Here is a 17,922-nt window from a genome sequence, read left to right on the forward strand (position 1 = left end):
TGTGCAGTTCTGGAATCCACATTATATGAGGTATTTCATAGCACTGAGAGGGTGCAAAGGAGATTTACCAAGGTATTGCTCAGGCTGAACAGTTTCAGTTATGAAGAGGGTTAGGACAGAGTAGGATTTTTTCTTTAGAGTAGAGGAGATTGAGAGGGGACATGATTGAGATGTAAAAAATTATAAGGGGCATAAACTGGCTAGACAGGAAGAAACCTTTCACCTTGATGGAGATATCAATGACCGGGGACATTGATTTAAGGTAAGGGGCAGAAGGTTTACAGAAGATGTGAGATAAACTTTTTCAGCCAGAGAGGGGTGAGAATCTGGAACTCACTAATTTTAAGGGTGATAGAGTCAGAAACTTTCATAACATTTAAGAAGTATTTACATATGCACTTATGATGCTAATGCATACAACGGTATGGGCCAAGTACTAGAAAATGGGATTCGATGTGATTCTTCAGTGACCCGTAGAAATCTGAGGGATGAGATACCTCAGGTTGGTGCAGAGTGGAGTTTAACAAGTAACTTACCACCTGGCAAGAGAGTTAGGAAGTTGCTGTTTCACACTCAGCATTCAGGGTTTGGCCTGGCTCAGTCTGCATTTGAATTCACTGCAGGTCTGACTGAGAGAGGTTCTGTGGAGGTGACTCTGCGGAAAGGTGAGACTAACATCATGGCATCAAAAATCTGCAGACAGCTCCGTTTCAGCAGCTGACAAACTATGCTGAATGTCGCACGTCTCACACCAGAAATAGTCAAGAAGGATGGGATGGCAGAATGGGAACAAACTACACCGAAGGTTGACATAAGCAATGGCGCCGGAGACAGCAGGAAAGGAACACATTCCAGAACTCTGGGGAATGATGTCAAATGGCAGTGACTGGAGGAGCACAGAGCGTGAAGGTTATGGAGAGGGAAAGATGAACTTTTGAAGATGGTTCAGTTTTAGTAATATCAATTTAATATTAATTTATTCAGTATTTTACCATATGTGCAATTTATTCAGTAATTTATTTTGTAATCTAAGACAGTGCCAGAATGTGGTGACATTACACACTTTTCACTGTACCTGGGCACAATATTAAATAAATAGAAATAGAATGGTATGGGTGGTTATTTTTGGCTGGCACAGAAGCAATGAGATAAAGGGTCTTTCTTGGTGCTGTAGATCTCTATGGCTGTATGACATAACATCCCTATAGTATGAGAAGAAGCTATTTAGCCCATTGAGTCTGCACCAACCCTCTGAAGACCATCCTACCTAGACCCAGCACCCCAACTCTATCCTCATAACCCTGCATTTACCATGGCTAATCCACTTAGCTTGCATATCACTGGATTCTGCAGGGAAATTTATTGTAAGTAATCTATCTCAGCTATACATCTTTGGACTGTGGGAGGAAACCAGAGTGCCCAATGGAAGGTCATGCAGACACAGGGAGAACACGCAGACTCCACACAGACCATCCTCCAAGTCTGGAATAAAAGCCAGGTCTCTGACGCTGTGAGGCAGCAGTGCTAACCACGGAGGCACCTTGCTGCACTACTGTGCTGCCCTTTCTGCTATTGAAACATTAACAAATCTTAGTGGATGGAAGCTGTGGGAAGCTCATTTTGAACTATCCCATCCTCCCAGCTGCAACAGCATAACTTGATGGACAAATATGTAAAAACCTTTCTCATTTCCTCAATTATATGGAAAGATGCCAAAGTTACCTACTTGGATCATGTTTATTAAAATCTTTTTGGTTCCAATGGAGTAGTGGGAGGTTCCTAAAAATGAAACTTGTGAAAGCTATTCAGAAAGATTAATGTTCAAAAAAAAATTTCAGATATTTGAGATACAAAGGAAAATATATTTGGCAGGTAATGGTGACTTTGTATGCTTGTGTTTGAAGGTGAAGTACAGTAAATTGACGAAGGATAAATATCTGCATTGATGTAGTTCAGACATTCCAACATTTAAACTAAAAGTGTCATTCATAATGATCAAATGCAATGCTAACATTGCTTGAAGATTTGTTGAGAAATTGCGTCCAATTGATTATTGAAAAATTCTATGTCCAGTATTCCTAATTACCAATCTGGGCATGGTTATAATCCCTTGACAGGAATTTTGTTTGGCTTTTGACCCTTTTACCAGTTTTGAATGGGTATATTTTCCATTCTGCCACACTGGCAGCAAAATTTCTTTTTATGACATTTATTGACTGGGTGTCAGGAAGCAGCCAAGATATCTTGTGTCTACAGTCTTTGTATTGCGCTGATTTTAACTTTGATCTCTGAATTGTGAGGCACCAAGAGGAACGCAGTCAAATTCCCAACCTTCTTTTCTTTTTCTGTCTTTTCAACATATTTTTTGTGCATGACAGTGTTAGTGGGGATAGCACTTACCTTTAACTTGTAGAAACAGCATTAGTTGAATCTGGAGCTGAGATCGCTGATCTCCAATCATCACAACCATTTTCCGTTTTGCCAGATATGATTTTAGGCTATTATACATTTACTTTCTTCATCCTGCAACAGTTGTAGCCTCATCAACTTTACAGGCGTTTAAATGGTCATTGGATAGGCATATGGACAAGAATAGAATAGTGTAGGTTAGATGGGCTTCAGATTGGTTTCACAGGTTGGTACAACATTGAAGGCTGAAGGGCTTGTTCTGCGCTGTAATGTTCTATGTTCTATGTTCTATCCAGGTGATGAATATAAAATGTAAATAATTGTGGTCCCAGCACTAATTCCTGTAACACTGTACTAGACATTCTGAAAATGTCCCAGTTATCCCAATTCTGTGTCCTCTATTATTTAGCTAGTCATCTAACCATGCAAATATACTACCTCCAACACCATGGACTCTTATTAAGCAGCCTAACCTGAGATGCCATATGGAATTCCAAATGCCTTGCCACCACTGTTTCCCCTTTATGTATCCTTGTTACTTCTTCAAAAGATTCTAGTAGGTTTCTCAGGTATATCTCCTACTCACTTATAACATAGTTCAGTATTTCAATATTGCACTTTGGTGCTCACTGATGACATTACAATGCTGCTGCCAGGCTGCCTTTAATGCAAATACAAAGACAGGCAGCCTGCCATTTCTGCCAGCAAGGAAATGTCATGGAAGTGAGCATGATGTTGTATGGCACCATGCTATTTCAATGTCACACCAACTCCAAGTGGCAGCAGCTAATGTATCAAACTCACTGAATCTGCTTCAACAAAACGGCTTTCTCTCAAAATCTAAGGGGTTCAGTTCTTATTCAAGTCAAGGGGAAATGTTGTCAGTAAGTGATCCTGCCACAATTAGTGAAGAGCCTCATCTGATCTCAGTCCCAAGAGCTTGGACACAATCAGTAAGTCACTTGAACATTCATGGCAAAAACAATGACTGCAGACGCTGGAAACCAGATTCTGGATTTGAGTGGTGCTGGAAAAGCACAGCAGTTCAGGCAGCATCCGAGGAGCAGGAAAATCGACATTTCGGGCAAAAGCCCTTCATCAGGAATACAGATGAAGGGCTTTTGCCCGAAATGTCGATTTTCCTGCTCCTTGGATGCTGCCTGAACTGCTGTGCTTTTCCAGCACCACTCTGATCCAGAACTTGAACATTCATGTTCAGGATTCTGTACGTCCACAAGACATAGAAGCAGAGTATCAATATGGTCAGTGGGCGATGGTCAGTTCTTCAGGTTCAGTACTACCAGTGCAGGAATTGGTACTAATCCAGTTGGGCTGGCTGCACAGAGATCATAGAAATGTGGAAAAAAGGAGCAAGAGTAGACCATTCAGCCCTTTAAGCCTGCTGTGCCATTCAATACGATCAGGCTGATCATCCAATTCCATATCTTCTTCCTGCTTTTTTTACCATATTCTTTGTTCACTTTAGTGGTAGGAACTATATCTTCTTCTTAAAAATTCAATGTTTTGGCCCGCTCAACCATTTTCAGTGGAGAAAATTCCACAGGCTTATCACTCCCTGGGCGAAGAAATTCTTCTTCATCTCAGTCCTAAATAGCCGATTCCTTATCCTTAGAAATTGACCCCAGCTCTAGATCCCCAAATGTACCCTTCTTGTACATTGTTATAGGGCAGAACAAACCCTCCCCCACATATATTAAGAAGATAGCCTCGACCCCAACTTTTTCTTATTTATAAAGGCAGATGTAAAGCATTGTGTTCTAGATGCAATTCAATAGGCCAAATCACCAGGCTTGAAGCAAAACACTCTGGTTAAAATACAAACAAAAGAAAGAAGAATTGAAATAACTTAATTCAATTAGAAAACTTAACCGAATAATAGATTATCGAGTTTTGAGAAGATTTGTAGCTCAGGTTGAGGTTATGGATGTACGTTTGCTCGCTGAACTGGAAAGTTTGTTTTCAGACGTTTTGTCACCATGCTAGGTAACATCATCAGTGAGCCTCTGGTGAAGCACTGGTGTTATGGCCCACTTTCTATTTATGTTTCCTTAAGAAACCTAAACACATAAATAGCATGGTGATGCAACGTCTGAAAACAAACCTTCTAGCTCAGCGAGCAAACATACATCCATAATAGATTATTTATGCACTAAACATCAACTATTCCAATGGAATAACATCCCTTAAACACACCCTTGGCAAAGGCAAATTCAGTAAAACATATAATTCTCCAGTCCAGGAGGAAAGAAGATCAAGAAAAACCTCTGAGAAAGAGAGAGATCTCAAGCATTTTGCTATAGTGGGGAGAGATGTATAGCAGCTTCCAAACCCCAACAGCTACGGAAAGTTAAACTAAAATCCTGGATCTGTGGGAGCTTGACCCCACTCCTTCATGCTGCTTCTATTGTTTCAACTTTAAAACAAAAGCCATGCCTTCACAAGCTGTTTATTTAGTTGGCTTAACAGACCACTCAGCACCTCTGTCTCAACCTCTCTTCATTAAAAAATACCAGGACAATATACACCTCCTAAATTCATATTATCATCGCAACATACCTTTTTTTTTTGGTTTCTATGAAATCCCTCGTCATTCTTCTAAACCCAAGTGAATATAGTCCTAACCAATCCTGTCTCTCTTCATACGTCAATCCGGCCATGCCAGGAGTCTTCCTTGGGATTTACACTTACCACTGTGTGTAACAGTGAAACACCATCAATAAACCAGCATTGCATCCCCCCATTGCCATAACATCCTTTGTCAGACAAGGAGAAAAAATATTTCACACAATACTAGGTGCTCACCAAGAGTCTGGACAATTGCAGCAAAGCAGCTACTCCTGTGCTTGAATCCTCAATCAGATGCCTGGTTAGTCATCAGTTGGGACTGTCATTCTTAATTGGTCAGAGAAGTGGGCTGTGTTAGAGATTTTATTCACTGAAAGTCAAGAGGAGGTTGCCAGGGGACACAGCTATGGCAGGGAGGCTGAATAAGTCAAATATGAGGATTGGAGGTAGCACACTGGTTATAGCACACAATAATTCTGAAGTGGAGCAACTCAACATATAAAGATAAGAGTCAAAAGAGCATTGTAAGGTATTGGCTCACCACCCCTGGCATCTACTTGGGGACAATGCTTCATAATAATTGGCATAACTAAGATGTGGGCCTGGAGCTTAGAGATTAATATGGGCAGTTGACAATTTAAACAAAAGAGTTGGGTGGATACACATGGAAGTTCAAACCTGATGGCTTTGACAGGGAGTGCAGGGAAGAAAGGAACATGAAATGAAGAAAGGAACATTTGGACCAGGGGTTAGGGAGGGGAGGTCTGTATTACTGAGATTGAGAAGCTAAGCCCTTGACTCATTTGGTGAAGCATTGCCTATGATGACTTCCACCATCACTTGAATCGCAAATACAAAATGTAAATGAAAAATGGTTGCCACCATCCAGAGTGGAGCCTACTTCATCACTGGCCTTCCAATCACCAGCTAGCTTGTAGCTCACAAGTAACTGGTAATGTTCAACTTCAAAACAAAAAGGAAATGTGCAATCCCAGTCTTCTGATGGTAAGTGTAAAGCACAAGGATGATCCTGCAGTGACCATTTGCATTAAGGGTGTCCAAATTTAAAATACAAGACTTAAAGACATCAGTACTGGACAGTGGACAGTAGACTATCCAGTAAAAAGGTGGACAAGTGGCCATTCTGACTGTAGCCTCTAAATAAGAATTATGTAAATGGGAGAGGAAAATGTATGATTACGAGGAAAGAGTTGGGGAGTGGGACTTATTGTGTTAAGTTTTATTGTGTCTGAACACAGGGCGCTATTTGTGAACAATCTGAGACCCTTTAGGGAGCAATTGCATTAATCAGGCTCTTTGGTATTATGAAGTATAAATCGTGTTTGCCTGATTTGCTAGTGTACTTCATAGATGTAACAAGCAAAGTGGAATATGGGGGCCTGGTAAATATAACACATCTGGATTTCCAGAAGGCATTTGAGAAGGTGCTGCACAAAAGGTTAATACACAAGGTAAGATCCTATGTGGTCAAGGATAATATATAAGTGTGGGTAGAGAATTGGCTAATCATCAGAAAGCAGAGAGTCAGGAGTAGTGGGTCTCTTTTGTGGTTGCCAAATTGTAACTAGTGGATGTCATAGCATTCAGACCTTGTGCACCAACTATTTACAGTCTATAGTAATGACTAGGATGCAGGGACAGAATTTACCTATAGCCAAATTTGCAGATGACACTCAAACAGTTTGGAAAGTAAGTGGCAATAAAGAAATAAGGAATGCACAAATAGGCCAAAACGTGGCAGATGAAGTTTAACATGGAAGTGTGATTTTTTTCTATTTTGGTTGTAAGAATAAAAAGGCAATTTATAATCTGAATGGAGTGAAATTTCAAAATGCATTGGCGCAGATGGATCTGGATATCCTTGAGCATGAATCACAGGAAGTTAGTATGCAGATAGAAAGGGTGGAAAATGGAATTTTGGTGATAATTATTAAAGGAATAGCATATAAAAGTAGGAAAGCATTGTTGCAATTGTGCAAGGCATTGGTGAGACTGTGTCTGGAGTAATTGTGTAGTTTTGGTTGCCTAATTTGTGGAAGGATGCAATTATCCTCCAGTTGTATTCGAGGTAGTTCTGAATGGGTACATTGTATTAATTCCAGACATGATAGGTGTGTCTTATGAAGACAGACTGAGTAGTTTAGGCCTATACAGTTTAGGCCTGGGTACACAAGACTAATTCCAGAGAAGATAAGTTTGTCTAATGAGGAGAAATTGAGCAGTTTAGGCCTATGCCTACTAGAGTTAAAACAGATGAGAGGAGATCTAATTGAGGTATGCAAGATGCTAAAGGAGATTGACAAAATAGATGTAAAGTGAATACTTCTCCAGTAGGGTAATCTAGGATGCAAGGTAAACTAAACAAAAGAACCGCAGATACTGGGGATCAGAAACTCAGAATGAAGCTGGACACTCAGCAGATCTGCCATAATCTGTGGGAAGAAAGCAGAGTTAAAGTTTTGATTCTGGATTAGTGGTGCTGGAAGAGCACAGCAGTTCAGGCAACATCCGAGGAGCAGTAAATCGTTTTGAGTCCTGTGACTCTTCAGCTGAACATGTTCAATAGAATGAAGTGTCATAGTTTTAGGCTTGGGGCAGCAGACTTAAAACAGAGGTGAAGAAGAATTACTTCTCTCAAAAGATCATGAACCTTTAAATTCACTAGCCCAGAGTCCGGTGGACATTGGGACACTGAACAAATTTAAGGAGGAGATAGATGTTTTTAAATTGGTAATGGGTTACAGGGTTATCGGTGAATAGGCAGGAAAGTGAAGTTGAAGCTGAGGTGAGATCATTCTTAATTACATTAAATGGCAGAGCAGGTTCAAGTGGCTGAATTGGCTATTCTTACTCGTGATTCTTATGTTCTTCTGCTGTTATGAATCTAACGTTGTATAAAGTTTTAACTTGTTTTCTGTTGCATTTCAAAAATATCTCAGTTATTCTCATTTTTAGATAATTTTGAAGGCGAGACTAAGCAGCATGACTTTCTCTCCAAATGAATCTATTGGTATGCATGACAGAAATTGATGATTTTGGCATATTATTGATGTTTGCATTTTAGAGATTATAAATTATGGATACATAAATATGTTGACTCTCTCAATTCCTTCAACATCAGTTTTGTGCTCTCCTCTCATTTCTTACATGTATGCCATGTATCCTTAATCCTAGTTGTTTATTCTCATGTCAAGCTTTATGAGTATTTCCAAGAAATCCTGTTGTACATTTGCATTTAATGAACTCATGATCTACACTGTGTTGTATCAAGCAAACTATAGTAGTCGTGAGAAAGATAAACATGTCACTTTGCATGACCGAATGAAATTTGTACTATTTGCACTCCGTTGCTAATTATAGCAAAGATAAATAGCAGCCCACAAAGTGGCAATGATTCAAGCACAACAGAACAGCTTTTTACACTTTTCATATATGCAGGATTTCAATGAGCAAGATTTAGAGAGATTCCATTTTAATTTTTGTCTCCAGCTGCAAACCACCAAGATAAGATTGGCATGGTGGCTCAGTGGTTAGCACTGCTGCCTCACAGCGCCAGGGACCCGGGTTCAATTCCTGTCTCTGGTAACAGTCTGTGTGGAGTTTGCACATTCTCCCTGTGTCTGCGTGGGTTTCCTCTGGGTGCTCTGGTTTCCTCCCACAGTCCAAAGATGTGCAGGTTAGGTGAATTGGCCGTGCTAAATTGCCCGTAGTGTTAGGTGTAGGGGAATGGGTCTGGGTGGGTTGCTCTTCGGAGGGTCGGTGTGGACTTGTTGGGCTGAAGGGCCTGTTTCCACACTGTCGGGAATTTAATCATATCCCAAAATTTCAGGAAAGCTGTTTTTATTCCAAACACAAAAATTAAATTTCACTATATAAATTTTACAACTTGAGGAATTATTGAAACCTGATAACTATCTTACTCAGTACATAAATTTTTTTTAAGTATGCACATTGAAAAAAAAAGCAAAAAAAAATTATTACAATTAGAGGAGCTAACTACTGCAGATCCTGGGATCTGTACTGAAAACAACAAATGCTGGAGGTCACAAAGGGTCAGGCAGCATTCATGGAGAGAGAGAGAGAAAACTAACATTTTGAGTCCAGATGACTTTTCATCACAGCTGATGTGAAGTGTAGAGGGTGCAGTATTTAGGCAATAGTGGGGGTTGGGAGTGTAGTACTGAGGAGAAAAGGATGCTGTGGAAAAAATGATGTTGGTAGTTCAGATTAAGTGATCAGAATGTGAGAATGGTAGAACAATGGTATGCCTAACTGCCAGACTTGAAAGAGCCTCACTGGGGCTGGGATAGGGGGAAGGACATGATATCAAAAGATCGAACAGGTAAAACTAAAAGAAAGAGAAGAAGTGAGAGTTGGTTCACAACTTGAAGGAGCCTCCTGCTCACATGCCCACATGTCTGTCCTCAGCACGCTGTGGGTGCTCCAATAAATGACAGTGCAAATTGGAGGAACAACATCTCAACTTGAATTTTACAACCTTCTGGACTTAAAAAATATTGAGTTCAACACCTTCAATTATGAACCAACTCCTATCCCTTCACTTTCTTTTCGCGTTACCTGTCACATTCTCTGTTACCATGTCCTCTGGCCCCTCCCCCAGCCCCAGAGGAACTGCCTGGTCTTTCCAGTCGTCAGACACACCATTGTTCCGCCATTCTCACAGTCCAAGCACTTAATCTGAAATATCAACATTCTTTCTCCCCCAGCACTCCACCCCATCCCCCATAATTGCATAAATACTGCCCCCCTCCACGTTTCACGTCAGCTCTGAAGAGTCATCTAGACTCCAAACATGAGTTTGCTCTCTCCCCATAGAAGCACAACAGGTCAGGCAGCATCCCAGGAGCAGGAAAATCGACGTTTCAGGCAAAAGCCCTTCATCAAGAAGGGCTGATGAATTCCTAATGAAGGGCTTTTGCCCGAAACGTCGATGTTCCTCCTCCTGGGATGCTGCCTGACTTGCTGTGCTTTTCCAGCACCACACTCTCGACTCTGATCTCCAGCATCTGCAGTCCTCACTCTCTCCTCTCCCCATAGATACTAACTGACCCGCCGCGATCTCCATCATTTATTGTATCTTATTACAATTAGAATTGCTTTTAGAGTTAAAGTTAATTCATGCAACTTTTGAGCATGTAGTCTGTATTCATTATATATCTGGATATGGAGTCTTGTATTAAAAAGGCAGTATGTACGTTTCATTGGAGGAATATTTACTCAATTCTTGGCAAAGTCTGAAACATTCAGTTCCAAAAGCTCCGTTGTAAAGTCACTGCCTTGTAACGTCAGCGATATTAACTTTCCTTCAGATCAGCAGAGTTTTGGGTTTTCGTTTTACATTTTGAAAACAAAATTGGTATGTTTTTGATGATTTGATTTATGACATAAAATGTTGGTACAACTAAAAAAATAACCTGTTGGAGGTTGGCCTCCCAGACTAGAAATAGGGACAAGATGAATGATATTCGTGAGGTTCAGTGAAATGATAAGTAACATTCTCATGATGCAACTACAGTCAAATATGTTATAGAGCGAAGGGGAAAACAAAACGTTCAAACTGAAGGAATGTGGTGCTATTTTAAACAAGAGTAAACGTTTTGTTTCTATATAAATTCATCGATATTGTGAAAATATATTTTCCTAGAATAATGTCAGATTAGGACGTGATATTCTAAATCGAAATGACGCACACTTTATTTTGCCAGGAGGAAGTATGCGTCCTGTGTTAGAAGTGATGGAGTAGCTCTCCCGCTCCAGATGCAGAGAGGCACTGAGTGAGTGCATCTGTTGCTGGGACGGGCAGGTCTTGTGCTGCAGAGGAGCAGATTTCCCCCTCCCAGAAGCTCCTGTCATCGCGTCACCGCCAAACTGAAAGTCGCAGCCCAGCTGGTCCGGCTGCTGACTGGGAGGAGAGAGCACGGGGTGGGGGGGGTCTTGCCAAGGGGGACACTCGCCAGCCTGCCCTGCCTCCCAGCAGGCAGCCAGTACGGCAACCCGTCACAACCGGCAACCGGTTCACCATGCTGCCAGCCGTCGGTGCAGATCGGAGCCAGCCTTCATCTCACGCTGCACCGGCGTTTTTAGAGCCAGGGAGGGAGTGAGGGACTGGGACGTTTTGGAGAGAGGGGGGTGGTGTGAAGGAGGACATTCCATGGAGCGTCTGCTGTTTTGGGAGCAAGCGCGTTAAATCCCCGGCAGAAAGGGATGGCCCATCGGAAATCAGCGAGGCACCAACTGAGGAGGTCCTTCAGCGAGCATCTGAAAGACTCCACCGCCAAAGCTTGGGATTTATTGTGGAAAAATGTCAGGGAGCGCCGGCTGGCAGGTCAGTTCCCCTCACTCCAGACTGCATTCCCGTGACAACTTTTAAATTTTGAACATTGGAGGTAAGGGAGGGGACCGTGGGTATTTGACAGAACTTGCCGCATCTTCCAAGTTCGTAGATAAATTAGTCCACCCTCTCGTCAGGTTCTGCTGCTGGAGGTTGCGAAATGGGTAACTTAAAGATGAAACTATAATGTTCAGAAGTTTAATAGTCCTAGGCATAGAGAAGATAAGTTGATGCAACATTCAATGTACATGTACTGGTGAACTCCCACGCCTGTTACATTCCTGAAAACGCAAAAAGTTTAGCAAATGATACTTGGGATAGCAATAGTGCATGGTCGGTCAGGGAAAGTTTGCTGATACCATGGCTCTGCTGTCATGATTGACATCTCTTTTCCTAACTGTCAATTTGGGTTTGTATTGAAGGGTTGTTTGAGACCCGGTTCCCTTCTAAGCTGGCTTCCAGCTGTGAATCAATACTCAGTGCCTGTGTATTTAGCAGCAATGTTAAGAAAGCACTTTCTCAAAGATGATCTGTAAACACAATTTCTCGGGGTTCAGGGCGTTGCCCCGTCCCCATTCCTTTAGACTGTGACTTTGTTCCCGGGATTACTGTTTCAGAATTTAGCACAAAATTAAAGAACAATTAACAAGCAGCGAGACTATGAGACGGTGACTCAGCTGGTATCTCTTAGTGGAACTGCATAAGCATGCAGCATGCTGAGACCAGATGCTTATTTCAATATCATCTCACTACTGGCGTATACTCTAGGATGACATCCACTGCAAACCGGTAGGATTTAATAGCCAGCTGTTATCTGAGCTAGTGTAAACTGTGTTGTGAAGACTTTTCGAGCTGCTTTGGGCTGCTTGCCATCAGTGTCTAGTCATTTTACTGTAAAGACTTCACTGGGTCAAATTACACTGGATAACCTAAAAAGTGACTCTGGACTAGCAATTGTTTACTTATTTTAAGGGGAAATTCTTCATTTACAGTAAAAACTCACAGACCATGCAAATTCTCTGTAACTACAGTGTTTCCCAGAAATGTATTCAGCAAGTTAATTGGAGCCTTTTTAAAAAGCTTGACATTTATTGATATATTTTGCGTTTATATAGCTTAATTAATTATATACTTTTTTTCATTTTGCTGTTGTCTTGGAAATCTTTGGTCAGAGAATGCATTGTATCACTTTTGTCCTTACTGATGTATATTCCCAATCTTCCCCTGTGATTCAAAAAAGTATGTACAATAATGGCTGAGCCATAAAAAAAGCTTTGATCACTAAATTAACATGAATCAGTCAGGGGCAGGAGCAGCAAGGCAACTTCAAATTCATTAGTATTCTCACACCAGTCAGTGGAGATATAGTCATGCACAAACCCTGCTTTCCCTCAAATTTAAAAATCACACAACACCAGGTTATAATCCAACAGGTTTAATTGGAAGCACTAGCTTTCGGAGCGACGCTCCTTCATCAGGTGATAGTGGAGGGCTCAATCCTAACACAGAATTGATTGAGCCCTCCACTACCACCTGATGAAGGAGCAGCACTCTGGAAGCTAGTGCTTCCAATTAAACCTGTTGGACTATAACCTGGTGTTGTGTGATTTTTAACTTTGTACAACACCAGCATCTCCAAATCATTCCCTCAAATTGAAGTGGTAAAAATTTGCATTTTTGACTTTCTAACCAATCAGCAATCTCCTCTCAAACAGGATAAAGGTTGGCTTTTGCCTTGATTTGGTTATCTTGCAAAGTGTTCTGAAGAGTGCAAGATGAAAAGCTTCAAAACGTATATCTTTTTCAACAATACTCAAATTCTGTTTGACAGAACTACAATTTGAATTTATATAGCACATTTAATGTAATAAAATATCTGAGGAGTGGGATCAATTAAAAAAAATAAAATGACCCTTATAAAGAGGAATTAGAACAGATGACTAATAGCTTGGTGATAGGGGTAGATATCAAGGATCATCATAAAGGAAGAGTAAGGATTTGAGAAGCCAAGTGTTATTAAGAGGGAATTCCAAAACTTGGTTACAATACTGAAGGCATGGTCACCAGTGGGGTGGCCATGCCTTGGAGTCAAGGAAATCAGGAGTGTCTAACAAGTGGAATTGGAGGAAAGCAGAGGTCTTGTAAAATGGGTCAATAGTTATATCAGATCACATGTAGCTAGAAGCTGGGGAAGAGAGGGTCTGATAAAGTCTTGTGTTATGGACCAGACTAAACTCAAAATAAGAAGATAGCCCAGAGCCCATTTTTTTCTTATTTTTAAAGACAGGTGTAAGGCATTGTGTTCCAGATACAATTTGATTGGTCAAACTACCAGGCTTCAAGCAAAACACAGTTTATTCTGACACTATAATTAAAATACAAACAAAAGAAAGAAGAATTGGAATGACTTTTAACTCTATTGGAAAATTTACAGAATAATAAATTATTCAGTTATGAAACAGCAACTATTGTTGGAATATATACCCCTGGCAAAGCAAATTCAGCAAAATAGGTTGTCTCATGTGCAATTCTTGCAGCAGGAAGAGTGCCTAAGCTTCTAGCTATAACAGAGAGAGGAAAACAGCTTCCACACCCCAGCAAGAAAGTTTAACTGGAAGTTAAACTAAAATCCTGGTTCTGTGGGAGCCTGACACCACTCACTCATGCTTCTTTTAGCTGCTTTTAAAAAGTAGCTAGCTACAATGCTGTGCACAAAGCAGACAGCTCATCTCCAAGTTTACAATGCTTGCTTTCAAAAGAAATATGACAGAACAAATCCTTCTTGTAATACTTGCCCCCGAAAAGAAAAAAAATCTGTATATAAAGATAGCTTCATGTTTAACACTACTGAAAATATATAGTTCCATGAAACCTAAGCATGCAAAGATTTAATTATACAGTTCACCTCAGACCATTCTTTTTTCCCGCCATCGAACGTCTCCAACTTCATTCCTCTAAGTTGTGACAACATGTCAGCAATCACATTCTCTCATCTTCTTCTTGTAAAAGTGCAGCACTAACATCCACATCACTTGCATCAACTGCAATCTGGAATGGTTTTGGATCAAATGCCTTCTAACACTCTTCTGTCCACTGATTTTCCTGCCCTTCTTCGACAGGCCAGTCAGTGGAGCAACCACATTGGTCAAATTTGGTATGAACTTCTGATAAAGACCACTCAGTCCCAGGAATTGCAGTACTTCCCTCTTCCTCGATGGCATGGAAAATTCCCCAATAACATTTGTTTGCACATCCCCTGGGGCCATCTTTTCATGTCCAATAACGTGATCCAGAAACATGACTTGGGCTTTTGCGAACTCACTCTCAGCCAGGTTTATCACCGAACCCACCTCCTGAAATTTATCGAACAATTTCAGTAGATGCTCCAAATTTTCCTTCTATGTGTGACTAAAAATCACCAGATTATCCATGTACTTCACACGCAATTGTGTAATCCCAAAATAACTTTATTGGATAATCTTTGAGATGTGGCTGGCGCATTTTTCGTATCAAATGGCATGACTTTAAACTGATACAGTCTATTTGGTGTCATGAATGCTAAAATGTCCTCCTTCCTTTTGAATAAAGGTATCTGTTAGTATCCTCTCAGTAAGTCCAAGTTTGAAATATAAGTTGCTTGCCCCACCTTTTCAATACAGCTATCCAAATGTGAAATTGAATATGAATCAGACTTTGTAACTGCACAGACTTTGTGAAAATCCACACATAATCATTGGGTACCATCCAGTTTTGGCACCATTACTATGGGTGAGCTCCATTTGCTACAGCTCACTTTGATTATGTCATCTCTGAGTATGTTTTCAATCTGTTTTTGAACATTGGCCAACTTTAGAGGATTATGTCTATAAGGATGTTGCTTAACTGGAACAGCATTTCCCGTATCTAAATCATGTGTAATTAAAGTAGTGCTTCCTAGCTTATTCACACATTTCTCCCCATGTCATTGTAATAACTCTTTCAGATCATTTCAATTTTCTTTTGGAAGTTAACTCAATAATTTATCCCAATTTTTGAGGACTTCCTCATTGGCCAATTTAATTCAAGGAATGTCCAATTCAGAATCACTTGAACTTGATTCTTCATTCTTTGTTGTAACCAGTAAATTTTTTCCTTTCACTTTCCTTCCCTATCAAAGTACCTTTTGAGTATATTCACATAACACACTCTGTGAGATCTTTTTCTATCTGGTATTTTTATCAAATAATTCACTTCACACTATTTCTTTTTGATTTGATAAGGCCTGCTAAGCCTTGCCTTTAAAGGCTATTCTACCATTGGGACGAGTGGCACGGCAGCACGGCGGTTAGCACTGCTGACTCACAGCGCCAGAGACCAGGGTTCAATTCCCGCGTCAGGCGACTGACTGTGTGGAGTTTGCACATTCTCCCCATGTCTGCATGGGTTTCCTCCGGGTGCTCTGGTTTCCTCCCACAGTCCAAACATGTGCAGGTTAGGTGAATTGGCCATGCTAAATTGCCCATGGTGTAGGAGAATGGGTCTGGGTTGGTGTGGACTTGTTGGGCCGAAGGGCCTGTTTCCACACCATAAGTAATCTAATCATTCAGTGCTCACACCATATTTAATATTCATTTGGTAGGGCATCCATGGCACAGTGGTAGTGTCTCTACTTCTGAGTCAGGTAAGCCCAGATTCAAGTCCCACCTGCTCCAGAAGTGTGTCATTAAACATATTGATCTTCACCCTGAGGCAAGATACGGGGGAAAATGTTTATATGGGCAGTATGGTGGCACAGTGGTTAGCACTGCTGCCTCACAACGCCAGGGTTCAATTCCCGCCTCAGGCAACAGTCTGTGTGGAGTTTACACATTCTCCCCGTGTCTATGTGGGTTTGCTCCGGTTTCCTCCCACAGTCCAAAAGTGTGCAGGTTAGGTGAATTGGCCATACTAAATTGCCCGTAGTGTTAGGTGAAGGGGTAAATGTAGGAGAATGGGTGTGGGTGGATTGCTCTTCGGAGGGTGGGTGTGGACTTGTTGGGCTGAAAGGCCTGTTTCCACACTGTAAGTAATCTAATCTAAAAAAAAACTAACACTTTATCTCCACAAGGAAATTGTGAATTTTTGAAATCTTGACTTCTTCCTGTTTCATCACATGCTTTACTACTTTTAAATGCTGTCTAGGAAACTCACCCTCTCTATTTAATCTTTCCCTAAAACTTGACACACAGTCAAACCATGTGGTCTCTGACCTGTGACTCATCAACTTCGTCTTAATCAATTTCAGTAGTCCTCTCACCTCATAACCGGAGACTAACTAAAATAAACTGAATTTAGTTGTTTCATTAGGTGCACCCTTATTTACAGAATGTACAAGTGGAATTCTTTTATCCCATTCTCTGGATAGTCTTGACTATAAGCCCTCAACATGGTCTTCAATGTTTGATGCTACTGTTCTAATGCTCCCTGCAATTCTGGATGATATGTGGTGGATTTGAATTGTTCTATTCCATAACCTCTTTGAATAATTTTGATATACATTTGACCCTTGATCTGATTATATTTCTGTGGGCAATCCGTATCTAATAAAATATTTGAGGAACACTTCTAAAGTTTTTTTAATGATGATATTGCATAATGGAATGGCCGCTGGAAATATAGGATACACATTCATTATGGTCAACAAGTACTAATTCCCACATTTTGTTCTAGGTAGGGGTCCTACACAATCAATTAAGACTCTTATAAAATGTTCCTCAAATGTGGGAATGGATGTTAAGGGAGCTGGGTTTATCACTGCCTGAGGTTTTCCTATTACCTGACATGTATGATATGTCTGGCAAAATTCAGCCACATCTCTATGCAGTCCAGGCTAAAAAACTGTTTTTCATATTTTGGCATGTGCTTTTCTTATTCCAAAGGACCTTCTACTGGTAATTCATGGGCTACCCACAACACTTCCTCTGCATAACCCTACGTTAATACAACTTGATGAACTTATGCCCATTTTTCATTTTCCTGCATATGTGAAGGTCTCCATTTCCTCATCAAGACTTTACTTTTAAGATGGTAACATTCTGGGATACAACTGCTTTAGTTTTTTCATTTTCCTGTGGTAATTCAGCTTGCCTCTCTGAACTAAAAATATCCCCTTTGTCCTCTGCCTGTTCTTGTTTTTCTTCCCAACCATTTGATCAAACAGAGTTTCTGATCATTAAACTTTAACTTCCTTGTGTTTACTCCTTAATTTCTCCTCCTGCTTCAACCTGTGATTTTGTGACCTTGTTACCACACAGTCAGGAAAAATCCCAGGATATGCTTCCTGAAACACTTCAGTTATCTGATTTTCCACTGACTTATTTATTGTTCCTACAACAACTTCACCATTTTTTAACTGGACTCTCCAACCTCACTTTATATAATGGAACACCTCTCTTTTCACCATGAGTTCTATATATTACCACCTTTTCTGGTAATACCCCATCCGAATCACATATCTCCTCATCTATCACCATCAAAGATTGACTTCCTCCCATATCTTAAAATTTTAATTTCTTTATCTACTCCTCCTGGTACAC

At 40.6% G+C, this 17,922-nt stretch overlaps 1 protein-coding gene across 2 annotated transcripts in view; it reads left to right on the forward strand.

Moving 5' to 3' along the window:
- Positions 1 to 17,922, forward strand: part of stard13b (StAR related lipid transfer domain containing 13b) — a 514,228-nt gene that overhangs the window by 310,862 nt on the left and 185,444 nt on the right. Inside the window, exon 1 of one of the 2 annotated variants that reach the window (XM_072577226.1) lies at positions 10,840 to 11,362. The exons of the other annotated variant lie outside the window; for it this stretch is intronic. Coding sequence (XP_072433327.1) covers positions 11,242 to 11,362 — 121 coding nt within the window. The 5' untranslated portion in view covers positions 10,840 to 11,241. Of the gene's footprint in view, positions 1 to 10,839; positions 11,363 to 17,922 lie in introns of those variants that run through there. 2 annotated transcript variants of the gene reach the window in all.

The sequence above is a fragment of the Chiloscyllium punctatum genome, chromosome 9 (genome assembly GCF_047496795.1).
Source record: "Chiloscyllium punctatum isolate Juve2018m chromosome 9, sChiPun1.3, whole genome shotgun sequence".
Taxonomy (NCBI): Eukaryota; Metazoa; Chordata; class Chondrichthyes; order Orectolobiformes; family Hemiscylliidae; genus Chiloscyllium; species Chiloscyllium punctatum.